This window comes from Diadema antillarum, unplaced genomic scaffold (genome assembly GCF_040938485.1).
Source record: "Diadema antillarum isolate AM-2024a unplaced genomic scaffold, OU_Dant_1.0 seq00001151_RagTag, whole genome shotgun sequence".
Taxonomy (NCBI): Eukaryota; Metazoa; Echinodermata; class Echinoidea; order Diadematoida; family Diadematidae; genus Diadema; species Diadema antillarum.
The window spans coordinates 136,419-159,700 of record NW_027271962.1 but is presented as its reverse complement, the minus strand read 5'-3'; the positions used below and the strand labels follow the sequence as shown (position 1 = coordinate 159,700).

The window sequence follows — 23,282 nt, the reverse complement described above, 5'->3', positions numbered from 1 at the left end:
TAGGTCCTGGTCCAACCAATGAGGGCGGGGATAGGAGGAGACTGGACAGGTTCAATGATTAGAAAGGTACGTCTTGAACGTTTGCAATCTGAGGGCCACCCGTGAGATATAAAGGGATTATGACAGATGTATGGGCTGATAGGTTCAAATTGATAATAGGGGTGTAATACCTAATTGAAGGAACGCAACAGTGATTAGTATGAACACAGGAGTTAAGGGAAATTGGAAAGAACTTGCGAATTCTGTTGGGACTATACAGAACGGTAAGGCATTAGAAAAGCCCCAGACTCCTCATCGAGTAAAAATGTGGCGGTACACCTTACAACTAACGCTATGATACAATGACTCGTTTGGTACGCCATGTGGGGGGGGGGGGGGGGGGGGGGAGGGGGTGGCGTAATGAAAAATACAAACATGGAAATAATGAACGTGAATGAATGTAGTGAAATTCTTTGCATCATGAACAGACCTTAAAACTCTACATTAAAACTTATCAGTGATGTCAGTAGTGAGGATAATCATAGGCAACTTACGTAAGATACTTAATTTAAAGCTTTCCCTTGAGTTAGCCTAATGAATTACAAGCAGTACGGTCCTAGAGACTGTAGTATTCATGGGTATCCTTGATGTAAGTAATGTTAGCTTTTAGTATGTATTTTTTTTTATCAGAGATACTCGGAGATTGCTTCGAAGGGAATGCGTGAGATTTATACGTTGCTGTGTGTATTGTTTGCAGTGTAAAAGATCATGTTCAAGGGTTTCCAACACATTACTTGAAGAGCAGATGCACCTGGGATGCTTGCGGATTATTGTGAAAGAAAGAGGCAAGACGGGCTCTGCCCATACGGAGTCGATGAATTATTAATTCGTCACGTCAGTTCAGGCTGTCGAAAGTGGAGTTGCTGGATACACAAGTTTGGCTATATACGTAAGAGATAGCGTCCTTTTAAATGTGGAAGAGTGCCGTGATATATTCCATGCATTAATGACACCTACCATCGTCTGCATAAGATTGAATAGTAATCGTGTTTTATTTACGTAGTCAAGATAATCGGCATTCGGTTCATTCGTTGTCCGCTCTAGGCCACAGTGTGATGGAACCCATGACATAGTGCTGTCAGAGCCATTACCAGTGAGACGAGCATTTCGTGAGGACTTCGTTGCAAAGGGTCAATGGTATTTGACGCATGATTCAAAGTGCCGAGGCACTCAAAGAATATAAGGGATAACAGCTCTGAGAGAGGGAGAGGAATCCAGACAGGGCAAAAAGAATCGCTACTATTTCTGTGCGAGCAAGTACCAAAATATATATATTGCCCAATGCTGTTTGAGAGTTCAATCCTACTTGGAGAATGCTGAATCCGAACCGAGATGAAACAGCTCTTCCACCCATATAGCTACCAAAGTGGTTGCCAAAATGGCAGTGTATGTCCGAAATTTCCATATATTTTTTTTTGTAGATGTAAAAATAGAAAACATTCGATAGTTTGCCTCATTTCGAGGGTGCTGAATTCGAATCTGGATGATCCAACTCTTCCACCTTCTTCATTTAGATACCTAAAACGATAGTTACACCGTCCACAAAGTCGACTACGGACCGACGGATGTAGGGATGGACAACCCAAAAACACAAAGCCGACGACACTTCTAGCGGAGGCATAAAAGGCTATGTCAAAAGAAGTCTCAAAGCGAGGCAATATACAATTGTAATAATGGTCAGGATGGAGATATAGGACAACGGGTAATACAGAGGGGAGTACAAAATAGACTAGATTGGGTTTAAATGCTGCAGGAATAAGGAAAGTAGAAACAAAATGGGTGCTTACGCAGCATATATCTTGACAGTATAAAAAAAAAACATAACTCGAAATTAGAATAGGTATAGCTTCAAATCAAATGATATAATTTTTCCTTCGATAAGTGGTGAAATATATAATAATACGAAGTACAAAAGTAATGAAACAGATACTATTTATTTCCTGAAGAATACTAGGCATAAATCAAACGTATATCAATGAATACAATCGGAAGGGGTGAAAAGAATAGGAATAAATAATGATAATCTAATGTCCAAGAGATTACACACAATCATTGATCAAAGCTGAAAGCTAAAAATAGTGTAGTCCAAGTGAAGTAGAGGATTAAAACTGCGACACGCCCTCACCCTAAGACCTGTAAGAACAGAATGACAAATGCGGATTGACATTGTTATGGTGGCCACAGCAGTGCCTTAAGGTAAAGAAGAACAAAATGGGCATTACTATATTCATAGTACATTAATGTTATCGCAATAGTACACTTTTTGAAAATTGGGAAATCGATGGTTTCTTCTAACGTAATCTTTCAAACCAAGTTCTTAAAAGATGTGCGTATTAGCTGCTAAGCTTCTTGATCATCATACGCTGATAAACTGCTCGAAGAAGTGGTTTATTGCTAGTTGTTTTTCTTTTTCAGGAGGGCGAATTTCCGTGGGATGCTCACACACAGGAATCCATCCTTGCTGCATTTTTCTACACGTACTTAGCATTATTGCTCCCATGCGGTCTTCTGTCAGACCGTTACCCAAGGACCTGTCCCTGGATCATAGGTATCGGGTTCTTCATATCATCACTCTGCACTCTTTGTACGCCGCTCGCTGCTTACAATGGTGTTACGGCCATTACAGCCACACGACTTGTGGCTGGATTAGCTGAGGTGAGAGCAGAGATTTTATAAACATGACGGCAATATCTCGATATGGACGGGACTCAAATAGGAAATACACAAGCTTATAGTTTGTCCTTTCCCCTCCTACATACTCCACATACTAATGAACCCTAGGGTACCCTCCATTAGACATTAGTTGTCAGGTTGACATCAAACCTTTTATTACAGCAAGAAATAGATAATAACAATTGTATTTTATATTCAATGAAGTATAACGGCGTTACACACAGTGTTATGATGTCAATAGCTTTATTTTCGATGTTTATGACAGAGCGGATCATATCCTGCTATATACTCACTGATGGCCCGTTGGTCCCCTCCTGACGAACGCAGCAGGCTTCTTGCCATAGCCTTCGCTGGTAAGTCAGAAGCAGAATGCAATATTGATCAGATTTGACCCGACAGTGAGAATAGATTTATCCTTATATTTTCATTTTGTACAGTGGCGTAACTACTGGGGGGGGGGGGGCGGGAGGGCACGTGCCCCCCCCCCCCCCATCCGTTTGTTTAAAAAAAAACCAAAAACAAAACAAAAACAAAAACAAAACAAAACAAAAAAGAAACCTTACCAAAATCGTAATTTAAGTGCCTTTGTGAAGTCGACATGAAAGGGTGATCAAGAAATAAGATATTTTTCTAAGATTTCTTTTAACCATAATTAAAGAGGTATATAATGTGAAACATTGTTCAAAAAGCCCGGAGCCGACAAAAGATAGTGATTCAGCGTTATTCGTGGTTGGCATTCTGAATATATAGTCATGGGGCAAGACCCGAAAAATGGGTTATTGGTACAACCTGAGGTGGCAAAACCTTTTTGGTGTCATTTTGTTTGTCGGGCATATGGTAGCATTTCCAAATGAGTAGCTTAGTCATAGTAAATGAATTTTCAACCAATTTGGTCTCGTTTTTATATCCCTATACTTCTGATTCGAAACTATCCGCTATACAAAGAGGAATGATAAACGCCAAATAAATTCAAATAACAACAACAGCAACAACAAGAGCACTGTCTTCTGTATGTCCACAGGTGTTCTGTTGTAAACGCGGTGCGCTTAGTCTTTATTCAAGGCAGCGAAGAGAATATCCGAATGGTTATGGTTATGAAAAGTATAGCTACAAACGGCAGTCTTTAGACTCTAAAATGTCAAAATTTTCAAGCTCGCTCGCTCCGCTCGTTCGCATTCAATCGTTATGCCATTCTCCTGATATAGTGCTGCCAGTAATTGTCAGCAGTTGCGCCCAATGCGCCCCCCCCCCTTAATTTCCAAATCGAAAAAGTATAGCTACAAACGGCAGTTTTTTGACCGTAAAATGTCAAAATTTTCAAGCTCGCTCGCTCCGCTCGCTCGCATTTAATCGTTATGCCATTCTCCCGATGTTACTGTCAGTTATTGCCAGCAGTTGCGCCCGTTGCCCCCCCCCCCTTAATTTCCAAAGCGAAAAAATATAGCTACAAACGGCAGATTTTTCTTGGACTGTAAAATGTCACAATTTTCGAGCTCGCTCGCTCCGCTCGCTCGCATTAATTGCTATGCAATTCTTCTGATGTTGCTGCCAGTAATTTGTCGTTTCACACCGTCATTCCATAATCAATGTAAGGAAAACTTACAATGCTGCTCAATGACTGCGCTGTGGAATATATCACGGGCGGTTATGTATTGTAGTCCCCATTAAGTTTGCAGACTGACAGCGCACGCACACGCACGCACAATTTCAATTCAATTTCAATTTCAATTTATTTTCGTATTTCTCGATGGAAAATACATGGTATATAACAAAATGAAATACAGAATGTCCAGCTTGGATATATACATGAAGAAATAGGAATACAAAAGTAATACATAACGGTCGATGTGTCATTTTCAATCAAAGTAAAGGATGCGAAGAGAAATACGATGGAACCTACTAAAAAGCAAAGCTTGTTGAGTGTAGGTCCCAACAAAAGCCTAGTAAGGGGAACAGGATGAGGAGCACGGGTACAATTAAGACCAAAAGTAATGATAAACAAAAGAGAATGACTATTACTCGGGGCTCAGAAGATTCTTCTCACATGCATTTATGTGTGTGATAAAATGAGAACAAGTAACCACATGCTGCACACTATAGCAGTTGCTCTCATAGCAATTTAGACATGGGAGTGACAATGACGTGAATACTTAAGTACTATTAGGGTTTAAACATTCCGGCTTCCATAGACACGGGGAAAGATTAAAAAAATGGAGAACATGAATCAATTGCAATTCCTATATGTGATATACCAGCCAGCTGCAATGATGCATAAAAGAAAGGAAAAAAAGAAAGGAGGGGAAACTATGCGACACGACCAAGGTCTTACTAGAAGTGGAAGGAAAAACATCGATGGGAAGGAATTTGAGAGAGCATGCTACTAAAATGTATATGCATGAGTCTGTTCACATGGCAACAACCGAGAAGTATAACAGAGCAGCTATCAGCATAATAAAAAGGAATTTTAGTGCACTTGTGTGTTGTAGCTATTCAATACATGCTGTCTGAGTTTACGCTTAAAGGATGATAATGACAAGCAGCTTTTAACCTCTGTTGGGAGATCATTCCAATATTTAGGACCTGTATACATAATTGTGTTTTTAGCGAAAACTGTTCGAGTTCGTGGAAGGTGATAAGCGTCACTCTGGCGAGTTGGATAGTGGTGGACAGAATTGTTTCTTATGAACATCTGTAAAAAGACACCAGGAAGATCTTTTGAGGAAAGTTTATACATAAAAATACCTAAATTATAACCAAACAAATCTATCAGTTTTAAAATCTTATTTTTCTGAAATAAGGCGTTAGTGTGAGATAAATACCCAGCATGGTTAATAATTCTGATCGCTCGCTTTTGAAGAAGAAAAAGTGAATCCAGTAAGTATTTAGATGCGTTACCCCACGCAAGAATTCCATAATTAAGATATGGGGAAATCATGGTTGAATATACAATCTGCAAGATATGGTTGGGCAAAAAATGTTTCAGTTTGTTTAGGATTCCTGTATTTCGTGACAAAATTTTGCATAAAAAATTAAAGTGAGTTTTCCAGGAAAGGTCACTATCGATGTAAAGTCCTAAAAACTTTGTACTATCTACTCGGGTTAGGTTAATATCATTAATCTTAACATCAGGAATAACTTGCAAGGAATTGCTAAATAACATATAATGTGTTTTATCAACATTTAATGATAATTTGTTAGCGTAAATCCAGGACTGAACAGATTTCAATTCATTATTCATTATACTTACGAGGGTATTGGGATTGCGGTGAGATAGAAATAAATTTGTATCATCAGCGAAACAAATAAAAGAAAGAATCTGTGACGAATTTTGGAGATCGTTGATGTACAGGATGAATAAAAGTGGGCCAAGAAGAGAACCCTGGGGGACACCGCAAGAAGTTGACGTCATACCTGACTCATAGCCATTTATATAAACAAATTGTTTTCTGTTTGTGAGATAGTCTTTAAACCACTCTAAAGCCCTCCCACGGATACCGTAATGGCTTAACTTATAATGCAAAATTTGATGGTCAATGGTATCAAAAGCCTTCGAAAAATCGAGAAAAACACCGATGGTGTGGGAAGCATCATCTAAAGCATGAGCTACTTTATCAATGAAGGCTAATAATGCGTGAGTTGTGCTATGCTGTTTTCTGAATCCAAATTGGAAATTAGAAAGAATATTGCAATTAACAAGAAATCTAAGAGTTCGTTTATAAACAAGCCTTTCAAGAATTTTTGAGACTGAGGCTAAGAGAGATATCGGGCGATAATTGCTCACAAATTCTTTTGGACCCTTTTTGTATATGGGAACAACTCGAGCGATTTTCATATTATCTGGGACTTTGCCACTAGATAAAGATTGATTGAAAATATAAGTGAGTGGAGAAATTATTTCATTTATTATATTCTTCAGAAGAAAAGCCGAAATACCATCATTACCTATACTTTTCTTAATATTTAGGTTATCAACAATTTCTTTGATTTCTTCTTCAACAATAGGAATGAAAAACATGGTTTGTACATTCCTGTCTTTTAAAAAAGAATGAAAAGTTGTCTGGGTATTTGGTATTTTGCTAGCAAGATCAGGTCCTAAGTTAACAAAGTAATCATTGAATACATCGGCCATTTCCTGTGGATCATCAACTTGATGACCGTCATTCAAAATATGAGTAGGGGAATTTGTAACAGTGCTAGATTTCAAAGCTGTGTTTATCATCCTCCACGTACTCTTAATGTCGAACTTGCATTTTTCAAACTGATTTGCAAAATACAGTTGCTTGGCTAAGCGCAACGAAGAAGTAAGTACATTGCGGTAACGAATATAACGGGATTTGGTTACATCATTCGGAGATTTTCGGTATCTGTAAAACAATTTATTCTTCCTATTGATAGACCTAAGTAGGGACTTTGAAATCCATGGTTGTTTTGGTACTCTCTTATAATTTGATCTGAATCGTCTAAATAAGGGTATATAAACATTACACATATTTATAAGGATGTTCATAAAAACATCAAAGGACGAATTTACATTTCTTTGGTTATAAACAGAGGACCAATCAACTTACCTCAATCCCTCTCTAAGTCTATCAAGATTACATTCGGACATATCACGAGAACCTGAATTAAGGGTTGGCATTTTCCTAATAGAAAACTGTGGTACAAGCGCATATATCGGGAAATGATCGGTGATATCAGAAACTACAATACCAGAAGTAACATCAGTAAAAACATTATTAACGAATATATTATCAATGAGAGTAGAAGTAGCATCAGATATCCGAGTAGGTTTCCTGATAAGAGGAATGAAGGATTTTGACAACATGAAATTAAGAAAATCTTGACTGCATAAAGCGTCATTACAATTTAAAAGATTTATATTAAAATCACCCATAATGAAGCATGTCTTAGTATCAAAATAATCATTAGAGAGAAGATTGTGAAACCGCTCAGTGAATTCATTAAGGTTGGAATGCGGAGGTCTATAAATTTCCCCAAAAATGATATTCCCCTTAGTAGGGGTCATGACCTCAATAAAATTACTCTCAAGGCATTCAGACATGATACAATATTCATTTAACAGTTTATGGTTTAAATTTTGCGTGACGTAAAAACCAACACCACCACCTCTTTACACATACACACACCCTCAAAAAGCATACACACACACTCAAAATTACTTATTCCACGAGGTGCCCCCCCAATGTCTTGACCAACGGTACGCCACTGATTTTGTATATACCAGTTTGTGTTTTGTAGTTTGTTGCATTATGTATGGATCCCATTTATATGGACAGTGTTGTTTCTTAGACAAAAATGCTGCTTGGGCTGATATTCAGAATTGATTTGTGCTTTTTAAGAGTTCATATGGAAATAGATATTTATGAAAGATCTAATGGCACGTGACCTCACTCGGGTAAAGAAATTCAGACAAAACGGCAATGACATTGTCCTGTAACCCGTGATTTTACTGTGATAAGTGGAACGTAAACGACCTTTTGATAGCAAAAATGGTATTAACTTATTTCATCATCATACAAGTCACAATTATAAGCGGTTAGACTCCATGCCAGGTAAATCGTGTCAAATTTTGGCAATCTTTTGCAACAAATCATAGGCACTGGTCCTCTCTGACGAGCTTTTTAACTTTTTTTTTCTCTTCAAGCAACTTGTCCAGACAAATGTTCGGTTTGGTTTTTATTTCTTGCCCTTTTTGAAGTCACACATCCCGCATAACAAAAGAATTCATACTTTTAGAAAATAGATTAAACAACGCATAAGCTTAGCATAATGTCTTACAAATCAATTCAAAGTAAATACAATGTGCTTACATTAAGAACATGACAGTATTCGATGTATAAGACGTATATCATAATATCACCACCAAAAAAAAAAAGGTTCAGAAGGAAATCGTGAAAATAACAGTTGTAAATTATCTAAATGATGATTGATTGTTCATTCAGAATATGTCATGCCGTTATGATAAACTAAATGTAGAAAAAAATGAATAAAAAAGGGATTCAAATTACTTGATTTTAGAATTGTGCATTACTAGACATTGCAATAACAGAAAAGCAGGAGACGGCGATCATAAGCTGCAGCTTGACATGGACCGAGGCCTCGGGGTAAAATTCGAAACTTAAATTCGACTTATATAACTGAATAACATACGTGTCTCCAAAATGGAATCAATAATCAGTTCCAAAATGTCGTAGTAATTTGTGAGGGAAACAAGAATAGAGGGGAAAACTGAAAAATAGTTGTCATTTCATTTGTTTTCAAGAAGCGGTTTTTTTAGTGTAATACTGTGCTGAGGGGAGTGCTTGCTGTGCATGGCGCATAATACAATTTATTTACTTTCCATTGTTCTGATTTTGAAAAATGTAATATTGAGGTTTGTGATTAAAAGCCGAATAGATAATGATAATAATAATAATGATAATAATAATAATAATAATAATAATAATGATAATGATAATGATAATTCATTCAAGTTTGGTACATGATATATAATTGGGTTTGTTTATAGTATGTCGTGTGTCGTGTATGTTTCTATTACATATTTCTGTTTACAGTATCATTTTAATGCGATCATGAGTATGATTTTAAAAAGGCCCATGCAGCAGATTACTAGACTCCTAATACGGTGCATACCTATATAAGCTGTTTATGAGGTTACATAAAAAACACAAGATTTTTTATCATTCATACATTTTCATATTTCGATAAAAGATTTTTTTCATAAGTGCCTTAAAAGAATATAATTTAGTGGTTGCCTTTATTTGCTCAGGGAGATTATTATTATGTGAATAATGAAATAATGAAGTAACTTTCGTTCTAACTAGTCGATATGATTGACCCTCACACCACTCGGTGTACTCAGTTCCCGATGGTTTTGTCGTTGATGCAGGTCTACCAGCGGGCCAGATCATAGCCCCGCCAGTCTCTGGCCTCATCTCGCAATCGCAATTCTTAGGAGGATGGCCCTCAACGTTTTACTTGTTCGGTAAGACGCCATTAACATGTTGTGGCATGTTGGCATGTCTCAAATGAAACTGTAAAGTTTTGGTGTGAATTTACAGAGTATAAATGCTAAGTAAGCACCACTTCACATCGATAGTCCTGCCTCAGTTCTCCATCTCAACTTCAATCAGCCACCTCCCTGCTTTAATCGACTGGAGGTGGTATATCACCAGGGACGTGTATCACCCTGCCGAGTGGGCCAGAGGCGGAGGCAGCTGCCAGTCATTGGGCCGAATGCATAAAACAAGCAATTGCTTGTAAGCAATTGCTTCAAGCAAAAGCACAAGCTCGTCTAGCAAAAGGTCTAGCTCAAGCAATTGCTTAAATCCATATGCATAACCTTTTCTTATGCTAATACCTTTTGCTTGTCCCGCACAAGCAATTGCTTGCGTTTTCAACCAAAGGGACTTCACGCCTGTGCGAACACAAGAACAAAGGCGAGTGTGACAGCATGTATTTGAAAGGGTATGTGTGTGTGGAAACATTTCCTGACATAGCAGAAGAGCTATGAAATGCACACACAGACACATAAACACACATCTACACACATTACTGGCTGATTTCCATCACTGCAGCTGATAGGTGATAGCCCGGATCTGCAAGATCGCACGCGGAGAGAGGTCTCCTTGCTCTCCACCGAAGTTCAGTTCAGTTCAGTTCAGTTCAGTTTTTATTTCTGCATTTCAAAATCAATACAAATCAACAAATCAACAAAATACTTACATAGTCATTTACACAGCTAATATTCGTAACGTTTGGATCTTACATACATTTTTTTTTTCAAGAACGAATATCATACATGAAAGGAAGCAATAGGAAATGATAAAAATGAAATGCAGGGGACCATCATCATAAGCTAAGCTTGACGAGGAAGATGGCCCCAGGAAAAGAGATACATAAAGAAAATCTTGCCACTCACTGAGTGGGGGTTAATTGTGCGAAGGGCACAATAAAGAGATACATAAAGAAAATCTTACCACTCACTGAGTGGGAAGTAATTGTGCGAAGGACGTGCGGTGCAGTGCGGTGTGCATTGTGTTGGGATGAATCTTGGTTTGTACGTTGAGTGTTATTTTGTGTATCAGTGTGATGAGGTGAATGTTACTTCAGTTATGGCCGTGAACTCATTGTTTAGGGTGTTTGTTGACCAGGTGGTATGAATATTTATGTGTCAGAAGTATACTGGATTATGAGGGTGTTTTTTAGTTCTCGTTTGAAAATGTTCAACGACGTACATTGTTTTAAATTAGAGGGTAAAGAATTCCAAATATCTGGTCCATTATGTTTTAATGATTTTTGAGCTAAAATGATTCTGGGATTTTCGAGATGGTAATCGGACGACTGACGTGTTGGATATGAATGAACGGTGGAATTTGGAGTGAAGAAGCCATCAAAAATTTTTGGAAGACAATTAAATGTATATTTATACATAAAAACAGAAGTTTGAAAGGTGTGAAGATCCTCAATTTTCAATGTTTTTAGTTGACGAAATAGGGGATTGGATGGGGATAAGTAACGGGAATTGGTAATCAAACGTACAGCACGTTTTTGGAGGGTAAGAATTGGATTAATTTTAGTTGAGCCACAGTTTCCCCAAACGATATTGCAATATGTGATATGTGGTAAGATCAATGCATTATATAGAATAGTCAGGGAATTTTGAGAAATGAAGTTTTTCAGTCGATATAAAATTCCTACAGTTCTTGAGACAGACGTGTGGATATTATGAATGTGATCGTTCCAAGTTAAACTCGAGTCAATTGTGATTCCTAAAAATTTAGTAGATCTTACTTCACTTAAAGATAATCCATCAATATTAATATTATAACTGCTGTTAATGTTCTGTGAAGCAGTAGGTTTGAAACATATAAAATTTGTTTTAGAGACATTAAGGGATAATTTATTACATATAAACCATTGGGAGACTTTGTCTATTTCCGTGTTCAGAGTATTAAACAGTGTTTCGAGGTTCTAATGGGAGTAAAAAATATTAGTATTATCCGCAAAAAGTATAGATTTAAGAGTTTTTGATGTATTTATTATATCATTGATATATACAAGGAACAGTAGGGGGCCAAGAATAGATCCCTGGGGAACACCACATATAATATTAGAATTCGGAGATTTAGATGACTTAAATAGTACATATTGTTTTCTGTTGGATAAATAATCAATAATTCAAGAAAGTGCTAAACCACGAATACCATATCTTTTTAATTTGTAAATTAATATATCATGATCTATGGTATCAAAAGCCTTTGATAAATCCATGAAAATTCCTATAAAGTGTTTTTTATTTGCAAAAGATTCAGTAATCTTATCTAACAATTGAATTATAGCTAAATCGATGGAATGGCCCTTTCTAAATCCAAACTGATTAGGTATAAGTATGTCATTTACATGAAGAAAAATGTACAGGCGTTTATGAATAATTTTTTCCAGAATTTTAGAAATACTAGGTAATAACGATATTGGTCTATAATTTGTTAAAAGAGAAGGGTCGTCTTTTCTTTTGAAAATTGGAACTACTTTCGCAATTTTTAATGAGTTTGGGCATATTCCAGAAGACAGTGAAAGATTGAAAATGTAAGATAAAGGTGTGGTTATTTGTTTGATGATTTTCTTCAGTATATAAACACTTATTTCATCATGGCCACTAGATCTACTTGGCTTTAATCTGTTAACAATCTCCAGTATTTCTTCCTCATCTGTTGGGGTAAAGAAAAGTCAGACATCCTACCTGTTTTTCATCACATTTTGCGTGCTAACCACTGGACATTCCCGTTGTTGAAATGAAAAAGTGTCTTACACTACTCAGGAGTAATTTCTTGTAGATTTATACCACTCCTTCACAAGTGTGGTCTTTCTTTCATGAATATGAAAAGGATTAAAAAAGGGAACGTTCCGGTTAAGCAAAAGCTCAAGCTCATTATACAGAGCTTGGAAAATCGTAAGCAATTGCTAGCAAGAACTAGCAAAAGGTATGTTTTATGCATACGTTAAGCAAATGCTTGGTCTCTAAGCAATTGCTTGAGGGCAGCAAGCAATTGCTTGTGCTTGCTAGCAAAAGCTTCTGTTCGCAAGCAATTGCTTGTTTTTATGCATACGGATTCGAGTAAAAGGCTAGCACAAGCAATTGCTAGCGTTTATGCATTCGGCCCATGGTCAGCTACCAATGATTTACATTTAGTGGCTCGAGTAGTTAGTACACACATTTCCATAAAACAATAGCTTATTAAAAGAAGTCCAGAATGGAATGGAAATTGACAAAAGTGTTTCCCTTATACGTTATATAATTATAGTAAATTGAAAATGAGCTAGACAAAATCTAATGCAAGTTATGGTAACTACTATGCATGTATGAGTGCGTGATAGTGATTTTTTTTTGTCACCGCTTGTCTTTGACCATAGACAATACATAAGACAATCTATGTAACCCAGACATGAAGTAGGTTCTCTTTTATAAATCCTTGTGCTATTTGTCTGGTTGTGGAGAGGAGAGAATATGTGCTGAGCTCGATTTATAAGAATAACGTACATAAAGTTAGAAGTTGCTGACGGTTCGGCACATCTTTACTGTAACTTTGTTTCGCCTATTCACTCTGAGAAATGTCCCAAACCATATAAAAGAGGTTGATCTATGAAACTTCTGAGACGAGAAAGACAAGGAGAAAGCTTGTTTGAAGCTGTGGACGTCTCAACATAGATGTATGACGAAAGAACTTTTGCAGTAAACCGTTCATGAAAATGATCAATATGAACTGTGTCTTGCTATTTCATTCCTGTGCTATATTGGACCGAATGCATAAACGCTAGCAATTGCTTGTGCTAGTCTTTTACTCGAATCCGTATGCATAAAAACAAGCAATTGCTTGCGAGCAGAAGCTTTTGCTAGCAAGCACAAGCAATTGCTTGTTGCCCGCAAGCAATTGCTTAGAGACCAAGCATTTACGTAAAAACGTATTCATAAAATGTACCTTTTGCTTGTTCTTGCTAGCAATTATTGCTTACGATTTGCCAAGCTCTGTAAAATGAGCTTGAGCTTTTGCTTTTTTTTTAAGTATCATTTTCATATTCATAAAAGAAAGACCACACTTGTGCAGGAGTGATATCAATCTTCAAGAAATTACTCCTAAGTAGTATAAGAAACTTTTTCGTTTCAACAACGGGATGTCCAGTGGTTAGCACGCAAAATGTGATGAAAAGCAGGTAGGATGTCTCACTTCAGGGGAGAAGGAGACCTCTCTCCACGTGCGTGTGGCAGATCCAGGCTTCTACTGTATAAGCAGTGATGGGAATCAGCCAGTACGTGTGTGTGTATAGAGGTGTTTGTGCGTCTGTGTGTGCATTTATGAGTGTCATTTCATAGCTCTTCTGCTACTAGTATGTCATGAAATGTTTCCGCACACACATTGGGCCGAATGCATAAAACAAGCAATTGCTTGTAAGCAATTGCTTTAAGCAAAAGCACAAGCTCGTCTAGCAAAAGGTCTAACTTAAGAAATTGCTTAAATCCATATGCATAAACTTTTGCTTGTGCTTATACCTTTTGCTTGTCCCGCACAAGCAATTGCTTGCGTTTTCAACAAAAAGGACGTCACGCCTGTGCCTGTGTACAGCATGTATTTGAAAGGGCATACTAGTAGTGTGTACGGAAACATTCCCTGACGTAGCAAAGGAGCTATGAAATGACACTCACAAATGCACACCCAGACCCACACACACACCTATACACACACACACGTACTGGCTGATTCCCATCACTGCTTATAGTAGCCTGGATGTTCCAGATCGCGCGTAGAGCGAGGTCTCCTTTCCCTCCACCGAAGTCAGACATCCTACCTGTTTTTCATCACATTTTGCGTGCTAACCACTGGACATTCCCCTTGTTGAAACAAAAAGTTTGTTACACTACTTAGGAGTAATTTCTTCTAGATTTATACCACTCCTGCACAAGTGTGGTCTTTCTTTTTTTGATATGAAAAATTACACTTAAAAGGGAACGTCCCAGTTAAGAAAAAGCTCAAGCTCATTTTACAGAGCTTGGAAAATCGTAAGCAATTGCTAGCAAGAACAAGTAAAAGGTATGCTTTATGCATACGTGTTTAAGCAAATGCTTGGTCTCTAAGCAATTGCTTGCGGGCAGCAAGCACTTGCTTGTGCTTGCTAGCAAATGCTTCTGCTCGCAAGCAATTGCTTGTTTTTATGCATACGGATTCAAGTAAAAGGCTAGCACAAGCAATTGCTAGCGTTCATGCATTCGGCCCATTTCCTTTCAAGTACATGCTGCCACACTCGCCTTTGTTCTTGTGTTCGCACAGGCGCGACGTTGAAGACGCAAGCAATTGCTTGTGCGGGACAATCAAAAGGTATAAGCACTAGCAAAAGGTTATGCATATGGGTTTAAGGAATTGCTTGAGCTAGACCTTTTGCTAGACGAGCTTGTGCTTTTGCTTGAAGCAATTGCTTACAAGCAATTGCTTGTTTTATGCATTCGGCCCAATATGTGGCTTAATAGTGGTGAGCGTTTCAGTGACTCTGTCAGCGACAAAGCTGGTTCAGCTTTGTCACACATGGTTGCAACGTTTAATCATTTGTGATGAAGTGATGAAGGGACGTAAAGAAAAACAATAATCCATCACTTTTTTTTATTATAATTTTTTTCTATAAATACCTATCTAGGTACGATGGGGATCGTGTGGTTTGTCATTTGGACTTTGACCGTGTACGACACTCCAATGTCACATCCTAGGATGTCCGCAGCGGAGAGGGAGTTCATTGTTTCGGGACGTAAAGATGATCAGCGGGTAGGATTTTTTTTTCGTTTTGTAATGACAAGTACAGAATCCCAAGCACACGATCGTTCTGTTTGGGTAACTTTCTGTCTGTAAGCAGATACAATTACAATTTATTTAATGCTAACATCATAAAAACTTTCAAAGAACACATAGAAATATCGCATTTCGTTCCTTACTTGGGGACTTAAAATCTGTGTTTAACGCGAACTAGCCTTAATGGGAAAAAAGGAACAACCCGATCCATCCAACGGATGTGATGAGGGACGTCTTCAATGAAATCAGAAAAGGCACTGCATGAGAGAAATCAGCGCAAAACACATGAAGACAGTGTTAAGAATAGATGTTCAGAAATGGCAGGTACATATTTGATTTGATTTGACTTGATTTATTTATTCTCTGTATGCCATTTTTTTTCAAATACATAAACTTTCTGCAATTTCATTTCTGAAATTTCACGAAGTACAAAATACCGGTAATATACTTTCAACAATTTTCATCATTTTCATCAATTATACAATACATATTTCATCAAGGGAGAGATACAATGAGACTTAAGAACACTGATGTACTCAAACTGTGATGTGTAGAAGCCTATAAGATTAGGAGACTATAGGTTTAGTTTTAACACAACCAACTGTGTCTGTTTATCTCTCACATTGAGCCAAGTTACGTTTATAACTTTCATCTGAAATTCACATAGTTTAAGATTTTTTTTATTTTGCCTTTTGATAGCAAGAAAAAAAAAGGAAAAGCGAAAAGATTACATTAATTATCTTTCATGACTTTAAGAATACAGCACAACAAATGACATCCCAGCTTTTTTTTAATCACCTTCCTTGCTACTTAGAGCCACAAATCAGTTTCCTATCCCTGGAAGTCGTTCGCCACGAGCATGCCAGTGTACGCCTTCTGCGTCGGTGACTTTGGGATAATGTGGACTGTATACATGGCAACAACAAACTTGCCGCTATACCTGACTGAGGCTTTGCGATTCAGTGTTTCGAAAGTAAGTCCTATATTGTTTTCATCTATTTCTGGCAGTTCAACATCTAGTTAAGGTATATGATGTACAGCTGTGCGAACCAAGATGCTTGTGGTGTTGATGCTTAATACTTGTAGTTGCATTCTATACTATTTTACTATCTACTGCAGGTGCAGTACAAGCAAGGATTGGCGTAGCTGTGTAGAGTCGTACCAATTCAGAAAAGATATATAAGGGAAATAATAAAAACAGGTCCAACCTCTTTGTTTAGATGATTACCTAAAAGACTGCATCTTAAAGAAAACTAGACTTTTAACTCGGTTTTAATATTTGTATGTGTGCGTGTGTGTTTTGATTTTCAATTTGGTTTTCGAGAAAAAAAACAAAACATAGCACTACCAATGTTTAGCAAACTTTAATTAATAATGCTGCACCTGCTCGCAATGCATAATGATTGCCATACTCTTGGCAATCTCGCGGACCTCTCAAAGGCATTTGAAAACATCGATCATGATATGCCTTTTCAAAAATGTTTCATCACCGCGTAGGTGGAAGGGCCTTAGAATGACTGGAGAATTTTTATTTTGTCTGATATAAATAGTATGTACATGCACAACTAATTTGTGAAGTGCCTCAAGGAAGGATTCTCGAGCCCTTAATCAGGGCTTTGCATTCGCGGTGGCCCGGGGCCACTAAATTGATGTCGGGTCACCAAAATCATCTTTTGGAAGCCCTATCGGGCAGCTGAAATTCAAAATTGATTTCTTTATTTCCTTTTATTTTGGGCCACTGTATCTCTTTTCTGGACCTTTCATATTCAAGGATTTGAAGGCCGCCGGAGAAAAAAGTTAGTGTCGAGCGTCGTCTATATCTTGTGTGTGTGTTTGTGTGTGTGTGTGTGTGTGTGTGTGTGTGTGTGTGTGTACATACATATGCGTGTGTATCTGAATGTGTCGCTACAAGTAGTCAATAACATGGAAGTCATGTGCGTGGCCTTACGTCCCTTCTACCTTCCCCGAGAATTTAACCAAATTTATGTTATTTTGGCATACATCCCTCCCAACTCAAATGATGAGGTGGCGTCAAACTTGGTTTATGACACTGTACAGTCTATGTGTATTTCTTCCCCCGACTCGCCAAAGATTGTTCTGGGAGATGTTAATCATTGTGAGCAGCCTCTCAGTGAAGCCCTGTCTACATTAAAATCGATGTGTCAATGAACCTACACGGGGAAATAAGATTTTGGGCCAATGTGCCATTGCCAATTCTTACAAGTCTCTCATTCGTCCCCCGATTGGAAACTCTGACCGTAATGTCGTTCATCTTTTACCAAGGTACCGTCAAAAACTTAAAACAACAAAACCTACCAACAAAGTTGTGAAAGGGTGGGACAAACCTGCCATTGATAGACTACAATCTTGCTTTGAAACCACGGATTGGGATGTTTTTCGCGATGATAACGATGATGTGGAAACGGAAAGGATAAATGATCATGTACGTTTCTGCATATAGACAGCTGTGTTCAAACAAAGCCAGTGAAAATATATCCCAACCAAAAACCCTGGATAACTAAAAAGGTGAAAGATGCAATGAAGCAAAAATATCGCTGCTTTCTCTGCAAATGATCGAGCTGCAGTATCTGAGAGTGCAAAGAAAGTACAGAAAGGAATTAAGAATGCAAAGAGACAAATCACATAACAAGTTCAAAACAAACAATCCCCGTGAAGCCTGGACGTGCATGAAAGAGACGACGGGTTTCTCCTCGAGAAAAAGCGACCCTTTCCTATTTGCATCTAACCCCCTTGACAAGGCGAATGACCTGAATGAATTTTTCTGCCGATTTGATAGGGAAGGATGTGTGAATCCAATTGCTCCACCTGAACAGCTTTTGTGTGACGACTCATCACAGTGCAGTGTCACTAGGCGTTTTCACATCAGCCCGAAAAAAAATCCAAGCTCGAGATATTTTTTAACCTGCCAAGTCAGAAAAAAGCGCGCTATTTCGAAACATCGGGCTGATGTGAAAACGCCTACTATCGAAACTTGGGAAGTCGCGAAACAGTTCAAGCGCGTGAATCCACGGAAAGCTTGCGAGCCAGATCATATCATCGGGAAAATTCTCAAAGAATGTGCTCATCAGTTGGCAATTCCTTATGCTGCACTCTTCCGCAAGTCACTGAAGACACACATAATTCCTAAGTGTTGGAAATCTGCCGTTATTGTTCCCGTTGCTAAGAAACCGCGTCCAAGTGAGCCGGATGACTACCGTCCGATTGCTCTGACGTCACAAGTCATGAAGTGTTTTGAGCAAATTGTGGCCAAGCGCCTCATTGATCCGTTAAATAACCGGGGGGCCAAAAGCTGAAAACAGAGGTCGAGTTGCACTCTTTCTACAAACTAAGTAGACCATGCTTATTGTCAAGTTTTTATTGTAACAAACAACATTCCACTGGTCTACCTCAAAAAATTTGTTGCGAAAGCCTCCAAATCCAAGATGGCGTCCAAGATGGCCGCCATATTCACTGAATTTGTTATTTGAAAGATAGAATTTGATAGAAACATCAAATTTCAACAAATGTGATGTCATATGAAAGAGAATAAAATTTTCTACAAGTTGATACCATTTTTGTGGGTTATTGTGATAACTGGATTGAGATTTTAAGGAAAAAACACTCATTTTTTGATATTTTTCTGAAAAAAGGAAAATCATGAAAATGCTTGATTCAGCATAAATCAGAGAAAGACTGAAGGATTATCGTGAAACATCTCAAGAATTTTGTTTGACATATAATTAATATTTGGAGAAAATTAGGGGTCAGTACCATTTTTGGTTCAGGAGTTATAATGTCTCAAACTTAAAAACTCACTACGTAAGAATGGCCATTTTAGTTGTGACCAAGACCTTGTTGGTCATAAAAAGTCTGCGCGCGCCAAGACTACAACACGCACCACTGGCACTGGCGCTGGTAGCAGCGCCAGTAGTGCGTGTAGTAGTCTTGGCAAATGCAGACTTTATCTTTGACAAACAAGGGTTTGTGCCTGCAAACTAACTTTTCATATCAAGTGGTAGCTCAGGTGATACTGATCGCTATTATTTCAAAGTAGATTATTCTGAAGCAGATGAGATGAAGCAAACAAAATTTCAAATAGAGGTAATAGCTTGAAATTGGGCACCAATCTTGTTATAGATAGTTTAAGACACAATTTAGATCAACCGCTCAAAAAAAAATCAAGATGACAGCCATCAAAGTTAACATAGATCTAGTGTATTGCGCCAAAGTAAATGTATTATTTCGATTTTGATACAATTTTGTCTGTTGTGATATCTTAAACCGTCTTAGGTTTTTATGGACACATTTTTAACAGCAGTGATATTCTACTCTCTGAAAAAGAAAAAACAAATCGAGTGGAAGTTTTTACTTTCGATGTGAGGAGTGAATAACAGAAAACGGTGAATTTAGAGTGAAATTGGAGTGACTTTTGAGTGAAAATGTTCATTTTCACTCATTTTAGAGTGACCTTAGGCAGGGCTCCACACTAACTTTTATTTTTGGTGGCCCAAAGGCAAATATCTGACCTTTTTTGGTGGCCCGATCAGGCCACCAAATTCTTCATTTCTGACATTTTGGTGGCCCAACATGCGTTTTTGGTGGCCCCGGGCCACCGGACCAACGTTAGTGTCGAGCCCTGCCTTTGAATAGGGATCACTCGTCACTCTTCGAGTGATCCCCGAGGTCACTCTAAAATGAATGAAAATGAATATTTTCACTCTCGAGTGATCCTGATATCTAATATGGGGAAAGCATCTACCAATGGCATAAGTTCAGATCAATTGTGACACTATAACCCACATGAAGTCAGCCCAAAAACAATGTAAGAAAAATCTGATAACAGTAAATACAGTTTCAGCATGCTTATTTGTAAATGTGAATATACAGCACGAGTAATCAATTTGGAAAATTGTATTCGAACAATATACTGAAAAGTAATTTCGCACAACACATTTAAGAGCAAAGTAGAGAAATTGCCGCCATGTCGGATTTTTTTTTTTTTTGGGGGGGGGGAGGGGGGTTCGGATCAGAAGGGCTTTCAAGGACATCTACGGATCAGACATTATTACACATATACTATCATCATTCACGTTTCTACAACAGCAGAGTAACATACAAGTAAAAAAGCATATAGTATCTTTGATACAGAAGCATTTCTTTTTTTATCAAAGATTGGGCCTTACCCAAACACTGGAATGAGCTCCACCCCCCCCCCCCAAAAAAAAAAGACCCTTAATATGGTTTACACTAGTACAATATCGTTCGGATGTATAGAAACATGTAATAGACAGAAAGATAAGAAGATTAAAAACATATATCAAATTATAAGTTATAAGTTGAGATTTAACTTTGACGCAACACACTTAAGGTATTTTTTTGCCATTGGGAGAGATATCACATTCGATTTATATGTGCAGGTTAGTTGTATTACAAAACATTCTACTATGTAAAAAAATCATAATAAAGCCTAAAACATATACGGAGATATCACCATTTCTTTTCAAGAAACCATAACCATGATAACTGTTAACAATTTAGTATTTGAATTTGAATTTGAATTTGAATTTGAATTATATTAAAAAAAAACATTCTTATCAGATCTATTTAGTACATCTAACAATATTTAGCATTAAATATACTGATTTAAGTTTGTACATTAGTTGTTCTATCCCTAACTCACAGTTTAGAACTAGTTTGAGGAGTTAATCAAAGCTGGCTTTTCGTTTTACGTGCACTAATGGTAAATAATGCCTTGAAAGACAACGTCGATTAATTACCGCCATCTTGAATTTTATGTTGATACTGTTTTTATCGCTAATTATTACACATTGGAAAATTTGTGCCAAATTCCAAGGTCCTATCTCTTTTTGGAAAATACTTTCTGTTCAATCTTATCTGCCTCAGAACAATCTACTATAATGAAATGCTACAGTAATAGCGACCAGCGTCACCTACCACTTGGCATGAAAAGTTAGTTTGCATGCAGGTACTTGCAAGTCACTAGACCATTACAGTATTATATGTGACCATCAGGTGAACATATTGTATGCAAAATTTATAATGCATGAATATATTTTTTTCAAGTTTTAGATGTTAACTTGTCAACAGTGTATGATATTGCCTGTAATTCCAGAAATATGAATTATGTCTCAATCTCAGTAAATCTCAATCTCAAAAATAATTCTTCAGTTCTTCTTTGATAAATACTAAATCATGCATTTTTACATTTCTTCCTTTCTTCAAAAGAATATAAAAATATGGATTCCCCCCCCCAAAAAAAAAAGAGAGAAGCAAACAACCCCCCCCCCCCCCCAATTTATCACAATACACAGCTAAAGTGGTATCAACATTTAGGAAGATTTGCTCTCCTTCGTATGACATCAAATTTGTTGCAATCCAATGTCTCTATCAAATTTTATGTTTGAAATGTTAAATTCAATAAAAATGGCGGCCCTATTGGACCGCATCTGTACTTTGGAGGTTTTTGCAACAAATCTACTGAGGTGTACTTACGGAACATTGCTTAGTATGCTTAATATTATGTATGGCTTTGTTTATAGAGAGAGTTGAACTCGAAAAGTGAGCACGATCTTGGATTTGACCCTCTGTGACGTCTTTGGGAACAGATGCGTGCAAATACATATTATGTAAAATGGGATTTCAAGTTTGAGACATTATAATTCCTGAACCAAATACAATACTGACCTCCAAATATTGATTATATGGGAAAGATTTTGATTTCTGCATGGTTTTCATAAACATTTTTAATTTAATCTTTTGTAACTTTTTAGAGAAATATTCATGGTGCATTCTGAAAAATGTCTCCATAAAAACCTAAGATGGTTTGAAATAGCATTAAAATGTTCAGAATATATAAAAGCCATATAAATATACACCAAAACAGACAAAATTGTATAAAAATCGAAATGATACATTTACTTTGGCGCAATACACCATGTCAGCTTTGATGACCTGCAATCTTGAATTTTTTGAGTGATTGATCCAAATTTTGTTTTAAACTTTCTATAGCAAGGTTATTTCAAGCTTCTACCTCTATTTGAAAGATATTTTTTGCTTCATCTCATCTGCTTCAGAACAATCTACTTTGAAATAATAGCAATCAGCGTCACCTGAGCTACCACTTGGTATGAAAAGTTAGTTTGCAGGCATAAACCCTTGTTTGTCAAAGATAAAGTCTGCATTTGCCAAGACTACTACACGCACCACTGGCACTGCTACAACCGCCAGTGCCAGTGGTGCGTGTAGTAGTCTTGGCGCGCGCAGGCTTTTTTTACGACCAACGAAGTCTTGTCACAACTAAAGTGGCCATTTTTACATAGTGAGTTTTCAAGTTTGAGACATTATAACTCCTGAACCAAAAATGGTACTGACCCCTAATTTTCTCCAAGTATTAATTATATGTCAAACAAAATTCTTAAGATGTTTCAAGATAATCCTTCGGTGTTTATTTGATTTATGATGAATCAAGCATTTTCATGATTTTCCTTTTTTCAGAAAAATATCAAAAAATGAGTGTTTTTTCCTTAAAATCTCAATCCAGTTATCACAATAACCCACAAAAATGGTATCAACTTGTAGAAAATCTTATTCTCTTTCATATGACATCAAATTTGTTGAAATCTGATGTTTCAATCAAATTCTATCTTTCAAATAACAAATTCAGTAAATATGGCGGCCATCTTGGACGCCATCTTG

The 23,282-nt window shown here is 37.3% G+C and overlaps 1 protein-coding gene across 1 annotated transcript; it reads left to right on the top strand.

Moving 5' to 3' along the window:
- The first annotated feature begins 3,006 nt into the window (after positions 1-3,006).
- LOC139744260 (sialin-like) lies at positions 3,007-16,613 on the top strand. The gene is made up of 4 exons (XM_071654703.1): positions 3,007-3,065; positions 9,623-9,718; positions 15,418-15,542; positions 16,381-16,613. The coding sequence occupies exons 1-4, from the start codon at positions 3,008-3,010 to the stop codon at positions 16,588-16,590; spliced, it is 489 nt and encodes a 162-aa protein (XP_071510804.1). The 5' UTR covers position 3,007; the 3' UTR covers positions 16,591-16,613.
- The last annotated feature ends 6,669 nt before the right edge of the window (positions 16,614-23,282 follow it).

Bases quoted from the DNA above. Each gene is read 5' to 3' on its own strand.
- LOC139744260 (XM_071654703.1), top strand. From the start codon at position 3,008: ATGGCCCGTTGGTCCCCTCCTGACGAACGCAGCAGGCTTCTTGCCATA. The intron at 3,066-9,622 runs GTAAGTCAGAAG...TCGTTGATGCAG, and splicing joins TCTTGCCATAGCCTTCGCTG to GTCTACCAGCGGGCCAGATC. The intron at 15,543-16,380 runs GTAGGATTTTTT...CTTGCTACTTAG, and splicing joins GACGTAAAGATGATCAGCGG to AGCCACAAATCAGTTTCCTA.